This window comes from Rhinolophus sinicus, chromosome 17, assembly GCF_057876585.1.
Source record: "Rhinolophus sinicus isolate RSI-liver-muscle chromosome 17, RSI-T2T, whole genome shotgun sequence".
Taxonomy (NCBI): domain Eukaryota; kingdom Metazoa; phylum Chordata; class Mammalia; order Chiroptera; family Rhinolophidae; genus Rhinolophus; species Rhinolophus sinicus.
Genome location: NC_142517.1, coordinates 34963293 through 34985425, shown reverse-complemented (window position 1 = coordinate 34985425; position 22133 = coordinate 34963293). Strand labels below are relative to the sequence as shown.

The 22133-nt window shown below is 36.7% G+C and overlaps 1 protein-coding gene across 7 annotated transcripts in view; it reads left to right on the top strand.

Moving 5' to 3' along the window:
• Positions 1-442: 442 nt before the first annotated feature.
• Positions 443-22133, top strand: part of WDR49 (WD repeat domain 49) — a 128983-nt gene continuing 107292 nt past the window's right edge. For 2 of the 7 annotated variants that reach the window (XM_088793774.1, XM_088793775.1), the window contains exons 1-2: positions 2787-3892; positions 18688-19128. In XM_088793774.1, coding sequence (XP_088649900.1) covers positions 3749-3892; positions 18688-19128 — 585 coding nt within the window. In that variant the 5' untranslated portion in view covers positions 2787-3748. Of the gene's footprint in view, positions 1639-2738; positions 2761-2786; positions 3893-18687; positions 19129-22133 lie in introns of those variants that run through there. The other 5 variants (XM_074327418.2, XM_088793772.1, XM_088793771.1 and 2 more) reach the window with 5 other exon arrangements.

Below are 22133 nucleotides of genomic sequence, written 5' to 3'. Positions count from 1 at the left end.
CTTTGTTCACGGAATCCTGCCTTTGTTTCTGATTCTATGTCACCTATTCCCAGGACCCTGCCCTGAAAACTCAAAACTACAGGTGAATTTCATTTTCCACCCATCTTATTTTACTAATGAGCACACATATGTTGTGTAGTGTATGTTGCATAGTGTGGGCAATATAAGGCTGTAGGCATCAGTGAGGTATCATCCTTGTTCTTAGGGAGTTAATGTGGGAGAGAGATAGATACACAGGCAACTCGTTATCTCTCAAGGCAGAAAGAAAAAGTGTTCTGGTTAAAGTACAAACAAAATGCTGTGTTTGCTGGGGGGAAGGAGTAATGAATTCAAACTGGGAGGATTAGGAACAAGGAAGGAAACTAATATTTACTAAGGGCTTAAAAAGTACCAAAGGCTGGATTGGTGCTATCTTTCTCTCATGCTCTGGGAAGAGGTTGTGTTGAAACCAAGCCCTGGGATGTTTAGCTACTGGGGCCATTTGGGAAGGCACAGGTTCAAGAAGCAAGGCGTCCAGGTCATGCCACCTTTCTACTGTCCCCGAGGGACTGGGACCACGACGAGAAGAAGCCTCAACTTCAGACGGTTTGGTGGGAAATGGGCCTGGTAAGGGGAAGCTGGTATCAGTTGAAGTGAAGAGGTGGAGGAAGAATTCTAGGGAATGATTAAGAATGTTAGTAAAAATAGGCTTCAGTGTGAGGGGAGGGCAAACAAAGGGAAGGGAAATTAGAAAGGTGAGGCCTGCATTTATGTTGATGGGTATAAATTGTGGGGGCAGAAGAGAGCAGGGATTTGGGAGTGGACTGGGACGTTGTGATAAAGACACATGGGAGCAACTGTACAATGGAAAGAATGATTCAGTCCGAAGGTTGCAAAGGAAGCCAAGGCCAGTGGATGTTTCAGCTTGATTTGTCTGCTTGGGTGCTCAGCGCTCCACTCCACAAATGAGTGGTAGCCAGTCCCTACAGGAGAAGGGAGGAAGTGTTGGTTCATTTGTTAGCTTTCTCTCCCAACTAAACCATCCTCCCCTTGAGCACAGACTGCCCTCAGCACTACACCGTTCCCCAAAGAGCCTGGTATTGGAATGGGCCTGTGGCCGAGTTTTCACAAAATCATAGTTGGTTCATGGCAAGAAGATAAATTTCAGCAGGGTCAAGAGGCTAGTTATGGATTTTTACAGTGTTGTGGAAGTTTAACCTGAAAATTAAGCACAGAGTTACAAAGATTAGAGCCATTTGCAACTTGACAATCTAGATTTATTTCTAATGCCATGATTTTACAGAAAGAAAACGGTGTCAATTGATTAACTTCTGCAGTAATTTGTTAGCTTCTCATTCTATTTTCCTGTTTTGACTAATGAAAACGTTTAAAGCTGCATCTTTATGAAGGCAAAGTAGGCCAGGCAGTTTGACTGTCTCAGAATAATTAGAGAATTCTGCATTATCAGCCAGTGGGATACTTACCTCTCCTGGTGTAGCTTTACAGAACATTTTTTTTCTATTTCCTCTTCCTTCCCTCATTAGTGTCTGTTCCTGAACGAAGCCTAACTCTCCAGAATGCCACTATAGAACATTTTGCAAACATTTATGGGGCTGATCCAGCTGATCTAAATCTATTATTAATTTACAAGTTAGCACGGTAAGAAGACAAATTTTATTCCTATGTGAGATAAGTAGGGGAATTTATAATATTAGGGCTTAAAAATATTTTCCTAACTTACACAAAGGGCTTAATGAGGAAAGGAAAATTTGTGGTAAACATGTTCCCTCAGCCTTTCTGTGTCTGTGATATACATCTATAAATCTATAACCTATAATGCCACTCTTTTCCCCTGAGCTTAGCTATGACATCAGAATCCTCCTTAACATAGCACTGTAAACAGCAAGAGGTTGGGATTTGCATGAAAGATAACTAGACCAGTAATTGCTCGTAAAAGACTGTAAAGTCCTCACGGGTAGGCACCACGTCCAATTCAGGACTTGACATAGAGTAGGTTCTTAATAAATGGTTTTGGGAATGAATGACGAATAGAGAGATGGATGAATTCATGGATACATGAATGAAATTTCATCCCTCCCCTCCAAAAAAAAAAAAAAAAACTGGTACGGGAAGGCCTGTAGGATGCTACTCTATGTTGTGGAAAATTCCCTGTGTATCACCATGTGCCTTGTGAACACCAGCTCACCGTGGAAAGGCATACAATAAGTGACATCTAGTGAGGATCTTAGAGATACCGTATTTCCCCCAAAATAAGACCGGGTCTTATATTAATTTTTGCTCCAAAAGACACATTAGGAGTCTTTTCAGGGGATGTCTTATTTTTTCATGTACAACAATCTACATTTATTCAAATACCGTCATGTCATCTTCTTCTGGAACATCGTCATAACATACTAAATGCATCCGTCTGGCTGACCATCTTAACTGGGGCTTATTTTCTGGGTAGGTCTTATTTTGGGGGAAACATGGTGTCTAGTGACAAGTTTTCAGTTCTATAGAGATGAAAACAAGATGCAGAGAGGGCATCCATGTGTAGTGCAGGCTCTGGGAGTCACTCTGTCCTATTCCAAACCTTACTAACTCTAAGGCCTAGGCATTTACTTTGTTTTTTCATCTGTAAAATGGGGGTAGTGATGTTGTCACTTTGTGGGTTTTTTGTGAAGCTTAATCAAGATAAGGAATGCAAAGTGCTCAAAAAATGTTAACTTTTCTTCTTTTTCCTGCCTTTCTATTAACAGTAGCTGAAACATCAATGGTACTGTAAGTAGTTTTATATAAGGTTTATCATATTATATTTTGCTGTGTTATTCCCCATATTTTCAATGAATTGAAAACCTTTTAAAACCATCCTCATTTTCAATACGTAGGAACTAAGACAAAGAGAAAATAAGGAATGGATTCTTATTAAACAAGAAATAAAATATTTCCTACGTGGAAAACACAAAATTCCTGAATGTCATGCTCTTTTCTTTGGCTAATCATATCAATTTATAATACATGACATGCTCCTTAAAAATATATATATTTATAAAAGCTGTCTTTAAAATTTAATTAAAAAGAGAGCTGAATTGTCTTTTAAGAAAAAACTCAGCATCTGCATTATATATTCAAATCTTTAGGTCAGTCATTAGTTGTGGCTGGGGAAAGAGGAAAAATTGTAGTTGGTTTTATGTTGGTTGCCAGGAGACATCCAAAGCAGCAGGAACAGATGAAACAAACAACTCCACTTAGCTGGGAAGGTGGCCTTCAGAAGGGAGCCCTTCATTGGGATGGAAACCTTACAGCTGAATCATCTAATGTCTCCAGACAAGAAAACAGAGTTTAAAACCACATGCTAATAGAAGCAAGGTTAGCCAAAAAGGTTTGGAGAAGTTGCTTTTCTAATGCATTTAAAATGAGGAGTAGAAGCTGCACTCTGTGTCAGTTGCTGTAAACATGGGGGAAGCTTTACATGTTTTTAATCAAGCCAGGTTCAACAGGGTATAAGGAGGGGGTGTTTTAAAATGATTCAGCTGTAGACTCTGCAAATAAACTGTGGAACTAAGGAAGGGTCGGAGTTGAGGGCTTTCATTCCTCACCTGTCGCCTCGAACACTTTGCCTTCTTATTGTATGCCTTGAAATGTACTTTTATAATTTTTGTAATTCTACTGCTAAGTTGGGTTCCTTTTCAAAGGTACCTGTTGAAGGAGAAAAAAAAAGAAAAATGTATAGAAATAGTTGAAGGCTGTTGAAAGAGGTGGAACCATTATGAGTTACAATAATGCTGGACTTGAATTGAATAAGGGGTCACAGCCTGGGCCAGAGAGAACTGAAGGTGAAGACCACCGCACAGCTCTGTTTGAAAACCTATTCAGTGTGAGCGACTTTGTCAAAATACAGAGAGCCTTTGAGGTAAGCATTAATTTTATTTACTACAGACTGAGTTGTTAATGAAGGAGACTAGAATGAAACGAGAGAGATTTTTCTCTTAAAATTGTTTATGTATTTGATGGTTAAAACAGGGAATTGAAAAGAATTGGTCAGGGTTGGATTTAACCCCACAGTACTTTTTATCCCTCTGCTCTTCCAGCCAAATTATGTTATTTAGTACGAAATTGCTGTTGTTGAATATCGTTACCATGGAGGAAGGAAAATTAATTCTTGGAGAAAATTCTTAGAGATCACCATGTTTTCAGATCACAACCAAAAGTTATGGTTGTGAGTGGGGAAAGCCAGATAGAGCTCTAAGGTGACTCCCAGTGATAACGCCCTTGCATGGAGCATGGAACTAGAACTCTGGAAATGCACATATGTGCCTCCAGTTTGCACAAATTCTCCTTGCCTCATCCCAGCTGACAGCCTTTCAAAGCTGATTGGGCATTTCATTGTCCCGAGATCCATGTGAGGGACCCGTCTCCCACTCTTTTTGTGTATATGGGAGCAATGCCAATGAAAACAAAATTTAAAGTTTTCATTTCAATTCTACATATAAAATAAATCTTATGAATTTTAGCTATAAATGAAGAATTTTCTTCTATTTTAGTTAATTAATTTGGAATTCTGCAGCTATGCACGCACATCAAAATGATGTTTAGTTTCTTATGCATATAGGAAGAAATGCTCTTCTGTGCTATGGAATTTAAGCAGGCGTGAGTCTCCATCCTTTCTATTTCATTATATTTGCTAAACTATGATCTCGGGGCTTCAGAAGATTCCCCCCTCAGCCCCTTAAAGTGCTTGGGAGTATCCGTGTTAATTTGAAGCAGACATATTTATTTTGAAATATTACCTTGAAATTAATAAAGTATGATGAACTCTAACAATTAACCTGTAATTTGCACCAGTTGTAATCTTTAGTTATCCAAAAAATGAGTTGCTAACCATTGCAAAACTCTGCTCTCCTGTGTTTTGTATAACAAGTTAGATTCTACCTATTGATAAATTAATGTCCCAATAGTATCAATCATCTATTTATAATAGAATCTATTTTATTTAGTAGCAAAGATATGCTCTGCCCTACACTTTTCTTATTTTACCCTTCATATATTTACTAGTCATCCAACCCTATTTGTCTGAAAGGTTTCAGTGCTGCTCATGTCCATTGCCCCAAAGGAATTTGCCATATTTTGATAGACATAGCAAACGTTTTGACAGGACATTCAGAAAAACGTTAATAGCAGATTATGACAGATTTGACTCTGGAATGAATAGAAATGTGGCAGTTTTGTTGTATGCTAAGGACACAAAGAATTTGAATGCTCAGGTCTATTAATAGCGTTAACATTATAAAGTTGATATGTTAGAGAGTGAACCTGCTACCGAAGGTGGGGTGGGTGTTCTTTTCACACTACTGATTATCTGGAGTAAACACATGTGAAACTGGTCAATTCAATCTCAAGATTTTTTTAACTTAAAACATCTCAAAGGCCAGACCCCTTATTTTGAAATTACCAGTTGGAAAAGCAGGTAGTACTGATGGACCAAAGCATATCAGAGATTGTATTAGGTTGGTGCAAAAGTAAATGCGGTTTTGCAATTATTTTTAACCCTCAAACCGCAACGACTTTTGCATTAACCTAATAGTTCAGAGCTTGCATGAACATCGTTTTTAAGAAGGAAATTGAGCTTTGCAGGTGTGCTTTCCAGAAAAAATGAAGTCCATCGATTTTTAACACACTCAATCCACAGGGAATGGAACAATCCAATGGCCAGTGTGCAACTAGGACTACAAGTTAGGCCTTTGAGCCAACACAATTTCCAAACACAGCGTGGACATCTATAGAAGAATGATACACTAGGCAATTTCAGTGCAGTCCAGTCCACCTCTCATGAGCGTTAGACCCACAGGCTACAGGTATGGATTGGTGTAAAAGGAAAAATTGCCCTTAGCAGCTATCCTGCAACACAGAACTGTAAAGGCAGTGATTTGTAGTCTAGTCACTGAAGACATGTTCTTAGAAATGCCAAGATTCTGGCACTGCATCCCTTTATCTTTTATTTTATTTTATTTTATTTTATTTTATTTTATTTTATTTTATTTTATTTTATTTTATTTTATTATATATATATATATATATATATATATATATATATATATATATATACATACACATACAGATTGCTTATTTGGGGCTGAATAGGTGTCAGATATTAGGTGAACTCCACCTCCTTTAATAGCAGTGACAGTACTTAATTGAAAAATGGGAAGTTGGGTCTTTAAGTTGTATAGCAAATATTTGACACATATTTCCAAATGAATATTGCATAGCATGCAAATCTTAGTAGTAACATTTATGAATAAAGTAAGTAATGCTTATGTTTATTGTATGATAGTGCAAATGAGTCAGAATCACTTAGTGTTTAAGAGACAGGAGTCAGACTTCCTGGATTTGAATTCCAGTTTTGCCACTTATAATGTGACTCTGCAAATCACTCAACCTCTTTCAGCCTCAGTTTCCTTTATTTCTAACAGGGGGATAATAGAGTTGTTGTGATAATTAAGTGAGATATTATCTGGAGAGCAGTTGAAAGTGCTTGAAACAGATTAAGTGCTCAATTAACATAGGTATTACATATTCAGTGAGTAGAGGTTAAACCACATGGCCTCCAACATTCTCTTGATTCTAATTCCTAAAAGAAATTAAACTTCTAATAACATAATTATGCTTCTACATTCCTTTTAGTTATGGTAGGAAGTGGAAGCAATAAAAGTTGCAAAGACATAAATTCATATAGAAGAGTAAAAAAAGAGTAATTTTTCCATCTCCAATTTCATATTTTACTAACATGCAAAAGATTTTAATTGATGCCTTGATCCTCTTATTTAGAACAAAAAAAGTTCCATGGGTAGAAGTAGTAGTACACTAACTTGTGAATTTCATTTTCTTTCAAGTGATGGTGTCCAAAAAGCCGTATGTCATCTTGAAGGGAGTGAAACTCGTATTATGCATAGAATTATAAAATGGCTGTTATTCAAATTTTCCTGTAGTACTTGCAATGCTTTGAGAAATGACAAGGTCTCTGAATATTCATACTATTTTGATGTCAATTATATTTTACATTTTTCTTGGATACTTTGAAAGCCAGCTATTGTGTCAGGATGGCTGTGGTTTGCTGATTTTATAAGAATGCTGAGAAGTAGAAATTATGGTCCAACAGAAATAGAATGTTAGAAAAGCCCCAATGATACCCGACATACATTAAACTTCTGCCTAGGGCCTTGGTCTATTGGGGTCTGAATATGTCCTTTTTTGGATTCTTCACTATTGACCTCTGCATGCCAGGACATTCTGCTCTTTAATCCTGGATACGTTGCTGCCTATTTGGCCTGAAACTATAGTTTGCCTACATTGCTGGACCCACTGGATTGGGTCCTGCCTTGCCTCTGTCAGCAACTGTGTCTGTATTATCTCCTGGAACATCCATTCCGGCCCAGGTTATGGTCCCAGAGTCAGGGGCTGGCCTCTCCTGTCTACTCCATGCTGCCATTTGCCCAAGCCCCGCCAAATCTTTAAATAGCTAAAAATGGACTCTCCTAAACCACGTATAAAACATGAAATGTTTATACTCAAAGTAAGAAAGGCCCAAACAGTTCAGTGTAAGAAAGGCATAGCAAAAGTCCTAGCAGGAAGTCTCCAGGGATATTCAGGGGGTCACTCAGAACAAACTTGTCATGGGAGTGAATGGAATCTAAACCCAATGCACTTGTGCTAACTTCATCTCAAAAGACAGAGAAGTTCCAGAGGCAATTCTGTAGGTCTGAAAATTGTGCTTGAGGGGTAATAAAATGATTAAATCCACAGAATTTTTGATATCCTTATGCTTGATTGTCTTTATAAAATTCCCAAGATGCCTGCAAACTGATTCTGCAACAGGGCCTATGAACAAGGCTTATTTGCTCTAACAAGTCAAAGCTGAGGCTTCTAATACCCCACCAGGCAGACTAGGCTCTAAGGAAATGTAGAAAATTGGATTTAGTTCTTTTCTACCTTTCCACTATTTGTCCTTCTTTCTAAACTCTCAGGATTGTCCTCAATTCATTATGGATCCAGTTTTCTCTCGGTCTTCTCATTTCTCATTGTATCGTCACTCTCAAGGGACCAAACTTTCTGGACGTGTCTCATGTTCTAGAACTATCCTTGTGTTTTACTTTACTTTATACCCCAGGAATCACCATCCAAAACACATAAATAAAATCATCCATCATGGTTTCATTCATTCTCTTTCCCAGAACCATTAGATTTTGTTTGTCTTTCACAAAATATGAGACAGTCCATAAAGATCATTAAAAAAAAAAATTAGATAACAGTGGTAGTTAAAAACTCTGTATGTTATGTTACTTAATAAACTTCCAAATAAGAAAACCTTAACTTTTAAAGAATATGCAAACTGAGTGAAATAGCTCAAACATGACAGAGGTTTATTTCTTATTCAGACAAAATAGAAAGCAGATATTTCTAATTGGGAGGCAGTTCCAAGTAGGGGTTCAGATACCAGCCTCCTTTTATTTTCTACTTTCCACTCTTGCTATGCATCAAGCTAGTACGGGAAGAGCATGAAGGAGCAAGCGCATGGGGAAGGTTTTGTGGGCCAGGCTCACATCACAACTGCAAGGGCAACTGAAAAATGTAATCAGGTATGTGCCCAGAAAACAATTTCACCCACAATTCTTAGAGTTTAATGGCAAGGAAATTTCCTTCTTTCCTAGTAAACCAGCACATTTCATTTTGTAGATTAAGGAGAGTCATGGGCCTAACAGTATTTTGTGTTTTGCTTTAGCTTCCAGGAAGTTCAAAGCTAAATTAAGTGTCCAGTTGATACAACTGTTCTTCACATAGATTTATCAGGAACAATTATCTGCTATTTTCATTATGTGACTCCTGTTCTTTTATCTTTGCTTTAATGGTCTAACCACCTGTGAACGTTCTGTTGTAACTGAACTAAAATTCTTCCTGGAAATCAGTGGAGGTAAAAATGATGAATAAAAATTTAATCTTTCAAGTATGTTAAGATTTTATAAAGTACTTCTGTAGGTACCATGTTATTTGATCCTCTCATCAACCAGGGATGTAGGTAGAGCAGACATTTTTATTTCCTATTTACACATAGGAGAATGAAGTTTAAAAGTATTCAATTGAATTGCCGATGGGGCAGACAGAGCCAGGGCTTGGGTGAGCCCATTGCATGGCAGGGCACCCTTTGGACACAAGGCAACCTTCTGTTGGGATGTTGCTCTAAGGAACAGGACTCCAATAGAGTAAGGACTTCACTAACAATGCATTCATGCTAAGTTAATAGCACACGGGCTTGGTGTCCTGGTAACTTGGAATTAATGCATTATCATCAAATCATCGAAAACTCCTACAATAAAATCAATGCAGAGAAAGAATAGAAAAAATAAAAGGAAGAGATAAGAATAGCCCATTGATTTCGTCGTTGTTATTTTTTTCCTTTCTAAAGTCATCTCAGTGGAGACCTGTGAGAAGGTAAACAAGTAAAGCTTAATTTATAACTCTATTATATGGTACAGAGTGCATGCAGCAGCCTCAGTCAATTCATCACCTGCTGAACAAAGGCAGCAGGTCAGAGCATTTCTGGCCCCAACTCCCTTAGTGGAATTAAAAAAAAGCACTATTTTTGATGGCAGCTGAAAATCAGTGAGGCTTTGCAGGTCCCTCTCCTCAGCATTAAAGTAATAGTGTGAAGACAAATCTAATACCACTGCAGCTGTCAGAATTGGAAATGATAGAGGACTCTCTGATGGTTTTTATCTGATTTGCTAGAACTCATGGGTGAGGTTAACAAATGATGTCATCACTAAACACAAACGAAGTTGGGTGTCAAGACACGAAAAATTAGTCTTCCTGAATGCTGCTGCCTTTGTGCTGAATTCTGTGACAAGTTCTATCAGCTCCGTGCCTTTTCCAAATTTTCTGTGTGCTTTTGGAACAGGTGCTTATAAAAATTAATCTGGATCAGAGAGGGTGAGAAAGAGTGTTTTGGTGAACAAACATTTTAACCCTGAGCTTCAGCCAGGACTGGAGCAGAGAAGGCAACCAGGAAACTTGTTATAAAGGAGAGAGAGGGAAAACAAAGATTTCTATCGCCATTCATTTGTAGTGCATTGACGTAGCCAGCCAGATCTGCAGACTGCAGCCTACTTTTTAAAATTTCCTGAATATTAAAAAAAAAAAAAGACAACCAAAGAACTCTAATTTGTGCCATTTTGACTTCACATTTGTCGCTTATTTCCAAGTATAACATACCCAATGATGACTCAAGACCGCACCAGCTCTGTTGCAAAAAATAGGAGACCTCTGAATTGTCCGTTGGTGATATCTGACTTTTCCCCAGGGCCCTGCCTCACACTTGCTCAGGCCCAACTCCCCCAGGGTCCTTTCTTCCTTCATTATGTCTTACCACTATTTTATGACTATGACTCTCATTAAATCTTGACTCTCTGGGCACTGACATTCTCTGCTGAGGACTACCAGGGACTCCACTTCCCTCTACTTCTTCATCTCCCATGTGTGTACACATTCTTCCCGAATTCTCTCAACACATCTGAGGCCAGGTTGTCACACTGGTCTTGCTCCAGACCTGCATTGTTCAGTGTATTGGCCATTAGCCACATGTAGCTATTTCAATTAAAATGAAATAAAATAAAAATTTAATAAAATAAAATTCAGTTCCTCACAAATGCCAGCCACAATGAAAAGTACTCAGTCACCACATGTGGTTAGTAACTACCATATTGGATAATACAGATTGTAGAACATTTTCATTATCTCAGAAAACCTCATTGGACACTGCTGCTTCTCATGATATCCTACTAAGTTGTTTCACGTCTTCACTTCTGGCCACACTTATATGGCCAAGGGGCTACTCTCAGTCCCTCAGTCCCCCTGGAAACATACCAGACCTCTCATGTCTTTGATCCTGGATGCCAATCTGATTCTTGGCCCCAGAAATACTAGAAAAGATTTTCCTCATAGTAGTCTACAACCTATGTTTCCATGTTCCTTCCCTAGGACTGTAAAGAATGCGAACATCCATTCCTTTCAGGAGAATCCTTACCTCCCTCCTCCAAACCTCTGCCCCTACCCCACAGGTGTTTAGTCTCCATTTATGGTTCCAACAAGTCAGTCACAAAATTATCTGACACTGGGACATTACCCAACTTGTTTCAGTCATGCTGGTCATATTTTAGTTATTTGAATGCTTTAACTATATTTCTGCTTTCGAGCCTGTCAAATGCTGGTGCCTCACTTGGAATATCCCTGCCTCCTTCCGCTCCCCAGTTTCCCAGCTGTCACCCAGTCACTCTTCATGTTTAAATACTACTGTTTCAGGACAGTCTTCTCTCATCACCTGGGCTGGATTAGCACTTAACCACGTTCCTGTTTTCCCTTCTTAGAGCTCACTGTATGTTCTCTTTGTTCTAATAGCAGATGCTCTGATGAAGTCAATGCCATTATTTGTTTAAAGCCAAGTAGAAGGGTCAGGCAGGCAGAGAGAAGTCAGTGTGAGATCCATAGATTCCAGAGGGTGGAGACCATGTGTGCTGGAGGAGAGAGGAGAGTGCCTAAGATGGGACTTTAGGGAAATCCTTCAACGGGGTAGAAAAACTGCTGGAGTTGATACAATAAATAAAGAAGCAGGGTTATTTCCTGGAAGTAGAAGGTAGAGAAGCAAACAACCAGGAAAAGAAGGTGTAGCGAGTCTTATACAATTTCATTCTTTCTTATGATTCCTATTTATTTAACAGTCCCTTTATTATTAAAAAAATGTTGGAATACATTATTCTCCTTGTTAAAAATCCAAGTTACATGTGAAATTCCCTTATTACTATGCCCCACCCTCAACTACTGCACTGCCCTGGTAACTACTCTTAATATTGCATTTTGCAATGTATTTTTATTTATTTCTATCCATATAGGCATATACACATGTCACATGTAGCTTTACTTTACATATATTATCATTTTTTATGCATTCAAGGAAGAGTGCCACACAAATAGCTGCTAATCATGGGAAAATATACTCAAATTCATTAGGAATTTGATTTGAAACTTTAGTCAAAAAAGAAGACATCCTTTTTCATTCGTCAGCTTGGCAAAGATTAAAAAGATCAATAATATTTACTGTTGGCAAAGAATCAGGGAAATGGGCACCATTACTAAGATTATAAAATAGCAATTATGAAACTGCAATTCCAGTTCTACAAACTCTCCTAAATAAATTATGACATGCACAGAAAAAAAAAAAATCTATAGATATATATCTATATCCATATCTATATCTATATCTATATCTATATGTGAATATTCATTGTTCTCAGACAAGAAAAAGCTAAAGGAATTCATCACCACCAAATGAGTATTATGAGAAATGTTAAAGAGTTTTCTTTAAGAAGAAGAAAAAAAGATAAAAAATATGAAAAATAAAATGACAATAATGACATATCTATCAACAATTACTTTAAATTTAAATGGATTAAATGCTCCAATCAAAAGACATAAGGTCACTTTAAGTCGCTTTAACTATATTCCTGTGGGACTTTCTGAATGACCCTTTATTGCCATGTCACCCTCTGCCGTCTTACTGTCTCCCACCCTGTCCACCTCCCCTTTCTGCCACTTTTCTCTGCTCCTCTGTCGAATCAAACAACAAAACCAAATCAATAAAAAAAATATCAAATTATTCTCCTTTTATTTACAGCAGCTTGAACTTTTTTCTTTCTTAATTGACGTCTTTCATGTACCTCAAGTTTCACTTTCCAACTAAATGGGAATCTCAAGAAATTTTCTCAAAGATATTTTGGTACCAAACATTAACTTGGTACATCTTTTACCTTATAAGAACTGGCACGAGTCCTCTGAAAGTGTACCTATAGGTTTTCAGTTTTTTTGTACGAGCAGCTTCAGCAGAGGGAAAGGGAAAAAAGCTGGATTGCAGTGGCTTGAATCAATTGGAGGTGATGAAATTGAGACAATGTGTGAACCTGATTCCTTCAAGATGGCTCTTTTACAGGAGGAGAATCATGGGAAGTAGCTAAAAGCAGATGGTAATGTCAAGGGAAGATTTTTAATGATTTAAGTGACTTGATCATGTTTAAAGGCTAATGAAAAAGAGTCAATAGAGAGCAAGAGGACGATGATGGGAAAGATCCGCTGAGATAGTGAAAGAAGGACATATCCAGAAGAGAGGAGCAGTTCTATTCTCACAGGAAGGAAAAGATGCAGGTCAATCTATGTGGGGGAAGCAGAAAATTGAGAAAGTTCCCATCTGATTGATATCTTCTCCTCTTTCTTCTCCTCCTCCTCCTCCCATTCTCCTCTTCATTGTTTCTGTGAATTAGGAGTCAAATTTCTCTGTAGGAGACTAAGACTAAGAATTCAGCAAGAAAACTTGGAAGGTTCCTAGTCATATAGAGGAACTTTTTGAGTTTGGAGAACAGGTATTTATTATAGTGGCACTGATTTCCTCATTTGTGTGATCTTTGCCCATCAGTGTTCAGCGGTCTGGATGTAGGCATGGTGAAGTTGCTTTTCCAGGGCTAGTGTTTTGCTAGATACTTGGGATGAAAGGACGAATGATCAAAGGAATGAACAGAGATTGGTTGAAGTGCTGGATCGTTGATTTGAGAAGGATGCAAGAGCAGGTAGGATCTGAGAATTTGGTGGAAAGGATTTCCCTCTAGAACCTGGCTCGAAATCTTTCTGACATTTTAGTCATTTCATGCTTACTTTATTGATTTAGTGTTCATATGTACATTTTAAGTATAATGTCATAAAGTTTTAGCATTCTAAATAAATAGTTTTTATCAAAACGGCATGAGATCATTTGGGTGTACACATTCCAACCTCATTTTTTTCTGGTTTGTTGGTGAACATGTTATCCTAGAGAAAATGAGGTTTTGTTGAAGTCATGGTGTCAGCATATTTGTAGTGTGATGAAAGTGGTTAGGAACTGGAAGTCCTTGGTTGTAGGCCTATTTCTACCAACAGTGAGCTATGTGACCTCAGAGAAGTCTTTTTAACTCTCTGGGCCTCAGTTTCTTGTTTTAAATGCAGTGTTTGGTGTAGATTCTCTAAATTTCCTTCCAGCTCTAATATGCATGAAATTTATGCATGCATTGTTTGACTCAGTCTATGGTTTCCAACAAAGGGAAAGCAGTTGATTTTAAAAATGTGTTTAAAAAACAATAAAATGTAATTGTTTTAAAAAATATGTTTTAAAAACAGTTAAAATTATTCTTAAAAACAGTGTATGTTTATCCTTCTGTAATGATATTTCCAAATGATGCTCAATGAAGCTTAATTGTGTCTCACCTACACAATTCCTCTGGCCAAGCTCAGCCCCTCAAGTTTCTAGTGTAGGCACAACAGATGATGGTGATAAACATAATTTAGGTATAAAGGATAAGATCAAAAACTTCCACCCAGAGAAAACTGATATGTACAATTACATGTCAGGGATTATGATCATCTTTATTTAAAATGTAAAGATAGATTTATTAATTTTTTTTTTCCTGCAGCTGCAATTCAATTCTAATTTACCAGTTGATAGAAAATCAGAGTATTGACAATTTGGTTCAGGAAAGTTTAGTTCCAAACTTAAATTCAGTATAGGTATTTCAAGGCTTGTGCTTTTGTTAGCCACAAAATTGTAACTCCATTCAGATCGGTGAGCTTTTGAGTCATTGATATAGTGTTAATGAAAATTGAAACCAGCTAAAATCCACTGAAGCAAGAAAAAAGAGCAAAACGAACCTTGGTTGGTAGACTAGTCTCTTCTGTTCTGTAGTTCAATCTCTCATGAATGTTCATTGGTAGGTGAAAATTGCAGGGGGTGATATAAACTGATGCATCTGTTTTGAAATAACATCTAATCTTCTGCTCCAGAACATGTTCACAGGGTTTGACAGCAAACCCTAATACATATTCATAACTAATATGCTTCGTAACCAAGGGAAATTGAGGCAAGTGAAACAGAATGAAGCATGAAAAGCAGCATGTTAATTTTTAATTTAATTAGGGAGATAGAGGGAAAGAACACATTTTGATAGTGCATACTAATTCAGCTGTCATGAGACATTACCCCCAAATCATGCCAAATATTTGGCAGAAGAAATGTTTTTGGTGAAGTGCTTGATAAAATTAGCAGGTTCTGGAAAAACAAGCAACTGAGGTCCTATTAAAAATTATTTTTCATGTGGAGAAAAAGCATTGCAGAATTCTAATGATCTGAAGTAAAAGAAAAATAAAAGCTTTCAAACTAAGGAAAATGGTCCGTACAAGATTTCTGTGTATGGAATGTTTCTGACATGTTTAAAAGTTAAATTACATTTGAAATTGGAAAATGCACAGTAATTAGTATGATTCTTGTGATCTTGTTACTTTTGGTACCTAGAACCATGTGTCATTCACTGTGACCAGCACAGCAAGACCCACTGAAGTAAAGAGCATAGATCTTGTCTTTCTTGTTCAAAGCTGGTGCTGAGTGCTTAGAATAATAGTATTTGGAATGGAGCAGGCACTTAATGTTTGTTAAACGAATGAATAAATAAAACTAACCCATGTTACCTTGTGTGATATACATACATGCTCAGTGTACATTTATTAATTGAATAGATCAATGGATGGGTGGCTGGCTGGAAATGTTTCTCTAAGTGGCTTACAACTCACCATTTGACATTAATTTGCAGGATCTGGAAGGAAATACTAACCAACGGATAAGGGCAGTGATCCTTGGGTCAGTGACATGTGAATATGCTATCAGCTTTGGCAGAGGAGAAAATACCCACATTTCTGATCAAATTGAATTGTATGCTCTCCATAGTTTTTAACTGGGACTTGTATTCTTGTCTTGGGCAAATTCTTATTTACAGACTTGAAGAAGACATTTTTTCTTTCCTCATTTCCTTATAAAATATTGCTATAAGAGAAAGTTAAGGAAAAAACAAACACAAATAACATTTCTAACCATTTGCAGATTTTGAGAGCATTAAGTATCTTTAGAAATGCATTGCACTGTTTTACCAGAAAGTATGTAAATGTTTAGGCTTACTAGAACTATTTTTTAGCAACCAACTGGTGAGTCATATAAAGAATGAGAATACCACAGCTTGGTGAGGTCTTGGGTATAGGCAATCTTTGTATTTTGTTGAGAGAAATGTAAATTTGTTCAACCATCGTTGTAGGAGGATTTGACAAGACATATCAAAAACTTTAAGAATGTGTAAATTATTTGACTCAGCAATTCTGCTTCTAGGGATTTTCCCTCGGGAAATAATTGGACAACTGGGCAAAGATGAATGTGTAGAGATGTTTTGCTGCCAGGTTGCTTATATAAAACAGCAAAGCATTGGGAAAAATTGAAATCTTAATAATAGGGAGCTGTAAATTGTAAGTCTTCTCTGTAGAATATTGTGCAGCCATTAAAATTATGTTAAAGACCAGTGTACGCTGTACAAGGCATAGCTTCATGACATGATCTAAAGAGAAAAGCAGTAATCAAAGATATGTATATCATGATACCATTTGGTAAATAATACGCAGATATTTCTATTTATGCATAGAAAAAAAATATGAAAGGCTGGTGGAGGATGGTAATTTGGGGCTTTTCTATATCTTGTATTTTCTTTAGTAAAAACATAGATCATTTTGTGCAAAAATAAGTAATTTAAAAAATGTGTTCAAACACTCACACATTGCTAATTAAAAGTGCATGATCTCTTCTTTGTGAAGAAAAAAAGGTTGTCAAGTTTCTTATAAAGGGTATATTTTTGGAAATTTGCACTTAGATTTAGTGCTCAGTTTTCCTATAAATTACAGGAAAATCCAAGTCTGATAAAACTCAAAAGCTGAAGGGAATTCTACAGAGTTCATTTTTGTTTTTGTTTTGTTTGTTTTTAATAAATAGGCAGCTCACTAGACTTACTGTAGCTGCAGAAAAGCCTCTCTAGGTAAAAGGAAATGATTTTTAGAATATTCTTTGAAAGGGTTCAGGGAGACAGGAAAATTTCTAAAGGTCTAAAGATGTACCTACTGAGATAATCAGCCAGATATTCTGAATATATTACCTTTCTTGGAAGAAAAATTGGAAGAAATAACATTATTTTCTTACTCAAAAGTTAAATAGACATAGCAAAATAAATTTACAAACATTATCTTAGGAAGGGCTGAATGAGAATGTGTTTTCTAATGCATCATACATTTTTTGCTTTTATTAGAAATGGAGTTCTAAGCGACACAGGGGTACTTATTTTTATCTCAAAAATACCAGACTGAGAGTCTTGACTAATAGAAGTGAAAGGGCATACTTTAAAACACTGTTAGGTCATTTTTATTTGGTAGGTATACATTCAAATTGGAACAAAATGCTTATGAGAAGAAAATTTTATTAAAGCTATACTCATTGCATTTTCAATACTAAGCTATGTGCTTATTTGAAATACAGATGATTTTCATTGTCCATGGATTCTGTATTTGTGAATTTGCCTACTTGCTAAAATTTATTTGTAACCCCAAAATCAATACTTAAGGCACCTCCATAGTCATTCACAGACTTGTACATACAGAGTGGCAAAAATTTTGTCTTCCAATGTGCATATTCCAGGCTGAGGTCAAACAAGATGACACCGCCTTCTAATCCAGCTCTCTTACTATAAACAAGTGTCCTATTTGTGGTCCACTTAGAGCCAATTTTTTTTTTTTTTTTGCATTTTGCGCCTTTGTTTGGTGATTCCACTCTTTAAAATGGCCCCCAAGAGAGGTGGTAAAGTTCTGTCTGGTGTTCCTGAGTGCAGGAAGGCTGAGACGTGTCTTATGGAGAAAATACGAGTGTTTGATAAACTTCCTTAACTCGTGAGTTATAGTGCTGTTGGCCATGAATTCAACGTTAATGAACGAACAATATATATATTAAATAAGGTATCTTTCAACAGAAACACACATAAAACAAAATAATGAATTGATCAGTTGATGAAAATACCATGACCAGAGGCTCAAAGAAACCTTTCCCCAAGGAGCAATGATTCAGTATCTGCTAGTTTAATGTTTGTAGAGACCTTATAGAATACAACTACCATGAATAACAAAAATCAACTGTATATGGTTTCAGTGTTCTTTGTGAATATTTACAGAAGTGGACTTCTTGCCCTTGGTTTAAAGTTTCACTGTGGTACAATTTTACTGGCTATGCTCAACTTTCTTCAGGGATTCACCCATTTTATGTAAATCACCGTATTAATTTCCTACTGATGTTATAACAAACTTAGTAGCTTAAAACACACAACTTTATTACCTTACGGTTCTTGAGGTCAGAAGTTTCCAAATGGGTTTTACGGGGCCAAAATGGAGGTGGGGTGAGAATTGTCTTCCTTCTGGAGGCTGTAGGGGAGAATGTTTGCGTGCCTTTTTCAACTTCTAGAAGCTGCCTGCATTCGTTGGAGCATAGTCCTGCATCACTCTGCTTCTGTCATCATATTAAATCTTTGACTCTCCCACACCCCTCTTCCAGTTATAAGGATGTTGTTATTGAGAATGTCAGCTTGTAGCCCTATCAACTCAATCATTTGCCCCCCAGCCCAAATTCATTTAAGTATAGTACTGTTATAAAGTCAAAGATACTTTTCACTGTATCACAACGCTCTGATACTTAGGATGCTTTCACTTTTGTCTTGTTTTTATTCCTGTTTGTAGTCCCCAGAGCCAACTCAAACCATTTGTATGTCCAGAGAAGAGTTTATGCAGAGGATGACAGAGATTGTTGGTTGGGGCACAAAGGAAGAATATGGGGAGCTCTTTGACAAAGTGGATGTGGCCCAAGATGGATTCATTAATTGGGACAAGTTGACTTCGTTTATACTGTTAGCACTTTCTGAGAATTATGAACGAGCAAAGGCAACTATGGTTCCCCAGTGGAAAGACCTTGAATTCCTCCCAGTGAAACACAAAGACACCATTCAAAAAGTAATTTTCTTAAAAAGTTCAAGTCGTTATCTGACCATCAGTAAGGAAGGTTTATTAGGAATCTGGGGAGAGAATTTAAAGCTGCAAGAAACACTTCCCATCACTTCAGATGCCACCAAGCTTAAACACCTGTGGGTGACAAGTCTGGTTTCACTGGAAAATGTAAACAAGGTACAACATCTTTATAAAATAAATTTACTGCTTGTAAAAGGGGAAAAATTATGGGACAGGGCTCCAGATCAATACCAAGTATAACACTAGCAGTGACAAAGAGCAGCTTTATTCTTCTGTGCCTTTTACCTGACCTGGAGGGAATGCAAGTACAGCCAAGGGAGCTACTCGATGTCCCAAGCTTTCTCTTCTGTGCCTTTAAATGACACGGCTGATACTGACTCAGGTTGTTGGCTCTGTCCCAAATGTGGCCATGCTGCATTACTAGCTAATAAGACCTTTACGACTGGATAGTTTACAGCAGAATCATGGATCTATATGCAGAGCTGAGAGGCTTTAACAGTGCATGGCACAGCTGAGTGCAATTACAGAGCACTGCTTGTCTGATTTTGATGATTTTGACCACTGTACTAATTGGTTTCTTAATTCCGATGGGTAGGGCCCATTCAGCCCAAATATCCTCATATAATTATACCCTATGAGCAAGATAACTTACTGAAAGAAAAATCAATTTGTGAGGGAAGGGTGCCGCTTAAAGAATTCATATTCTTAGTATTTTATATTAACCAGATGATAAGTTTCACTTTGAAAAAATTTAAACACACCTACAAACAGGGATAACAGTACTAAGAACCAGTATCCACCCTTGACCATTTTCCAAGTCACAGCAAATCTTCTTTCATCTATATATTCCCTTTGTTGAAATCAAAAGCAACAATCATTTAATCTATAAATATTTGGTAGTTCTAAAATATGTCTCTTCTTAGCATAACCATAATGCCACTATCACATTTAATATAAATAGCAGTAATTCCTTAATATCATCAAATATTCAGTCATGTGCATATTTCCTTATGATTTTTAACAGTTTATTGTTCGTTTGAACCAAGATCTGAAAAAAGTCCAAACATTGTGAAAAGTCGTTATGTCTCTTTTGACCTCTTTTGATTTTCCTCCATCTTTTCTTTATTCTTGCATTTTTTGTTGTTGTTGCTGTTGATTTTTTAATTAAAGGAACTCGGTGTTTGTCCTTTAAATTTTCCCACAGTCTTGATTTTGCAGATTGTATTTATATGGGGTTGTTTAACATGTCTACTGGTTCTTTGTATTTCCAGTAAATCAGTAGTCAAGTCTAAAGTCTCGGTGTTCCTAAATCAGGAGGAACAAAATGCTTGGTTCTCTCTCTTCTTGGAATGTTAACAGTTACTGCTGATTATTCCTAGATTCATCAGTTTATTAAGGATTGCAAGATGATGACGTTCTAATTTCACCATTTCTTCTTCCTTTATAAGCTGGAATACTTCTATTAAAAAAATCCCCTTGTCAATTATTTAGCTATCATGTAGTATAAATTGTATTACAAATAGTAATTTATTACAGAATAAATGACTACTTTTATTTACTAGTATTCAAAATTATCAGCTGGTTTTCTAAGATCCTCTAAGGAGAAAAAATGAGTACTCTTATCATTATTGTTATCAATTTCACTATAAACACATGGGTTTAAAAAAATTGAATTGTGTCTATCCATTGAGTTTTTATCCCATCCCACAAATTGTACTATCTTTGGACAGTGGAACGAATATAAGTCAGCTTCTGAGTCTGTTTTAATATAGCCCTAACAGTCTTTGAAAACTTCTTTGCTTTCTGGTATGACAAAATGTTCCAGGACTATCTTGTATATTTATTATGCAAGATCCAGAATCAGCCATTTCTCCAGAGAGCCAGTTTCTTTTTAGTTGGTGCTCTACTGCCTGGAACCATAAAGAAGCATCATCATCATCAGCTTACTATGTGATATGGCCTGCTCTGTTAATCCTCTCAAGATTGCCGTGAAGTGAATAGTATTCCCACTTCAAGAATCAGAGATTGAGCAAGGAGAGGTTGTGAAATTTGCCTGATGTTACACAGAATGTAATCAGTGTTGCAAGATTTGTGAATGGAAGCAGCCTGATTTCAGAACCTGTGCTTTTTTAGTCTTTGTTGCCTCCATCGTGGCACAGCCTTCTTGCAAAGGGTCTGGTGTTACTTCTTAACTGATATGGATTAAAAGATAGCTCTAGTCCAGATTTTTTTTTTTATATCTGTGTGCAGCATTCTGTTGTTATCATGTAATGTTTGTGTTGCTATATTATGTAATGATTATGTTGTGCTTTTTCTTCTTTCCAGGACTGATAATTAAATATTAGACTTTCCTTTGCACTTATTCAACATAAAAGCTTAAGGGGTGTTGCTCTCTTCTTTTTAAAAACAGCTTTATTGAAGTATAATTACACAAAAATATACTGCACATGTTAAAAGTATCCAAATGAATACATTTTAATACATTTGTATACCTGTGAAAAACCAAGAGTACAGTGAAGATAATGAACAGTTTCATCACCCCCAAAAGTTTCCTTGTGCCCTATTGTAATCCCCGATCCAACCAACTCCCTTCCTTCCTTGTCAGGTAACGAATGATCTGCTTTTTGTCACTAGAGATTGGTTTGCATTTTCTAGACTTTTTCATAATTGACATCATACAATGTGTGCTCCTTTTTTGTCTGACTTCTTTAACTTGGCATACTATTTTTGGATACATCCATATTGTTGGATATGTCAGTAATTTATCTTTATATTGTTGTGTATGGATATAGCGTATCTTCACCAGTATTTGGTATGATCAGGTGTTTTGTTTCTCTTAATTTGAGCCATTTTAATAGGTTTGTATTTTATAATATTGTGGTTTTAATTCACATTTCCCTAAAGGCTAATAATATTGAGGATATTTTCATGTACGGATTTACTACCTGTATATCTTCTTTAGTGAAGTCTGTTCAAATGTTTTACTAATATTTTTTTGAGTTTATTTTGTTATTTATTGTTGGCTTTTGGGAGTTCTTTATAGATTCTGGGTATATACATTTATCAAATGGATACTTGATCAATAGTGTACACTAGTTCATGTTTTGTCTTTTCATTCTTTCAACACTGCCTATGGTAATTTTATTTTCAGATTGTTTGTT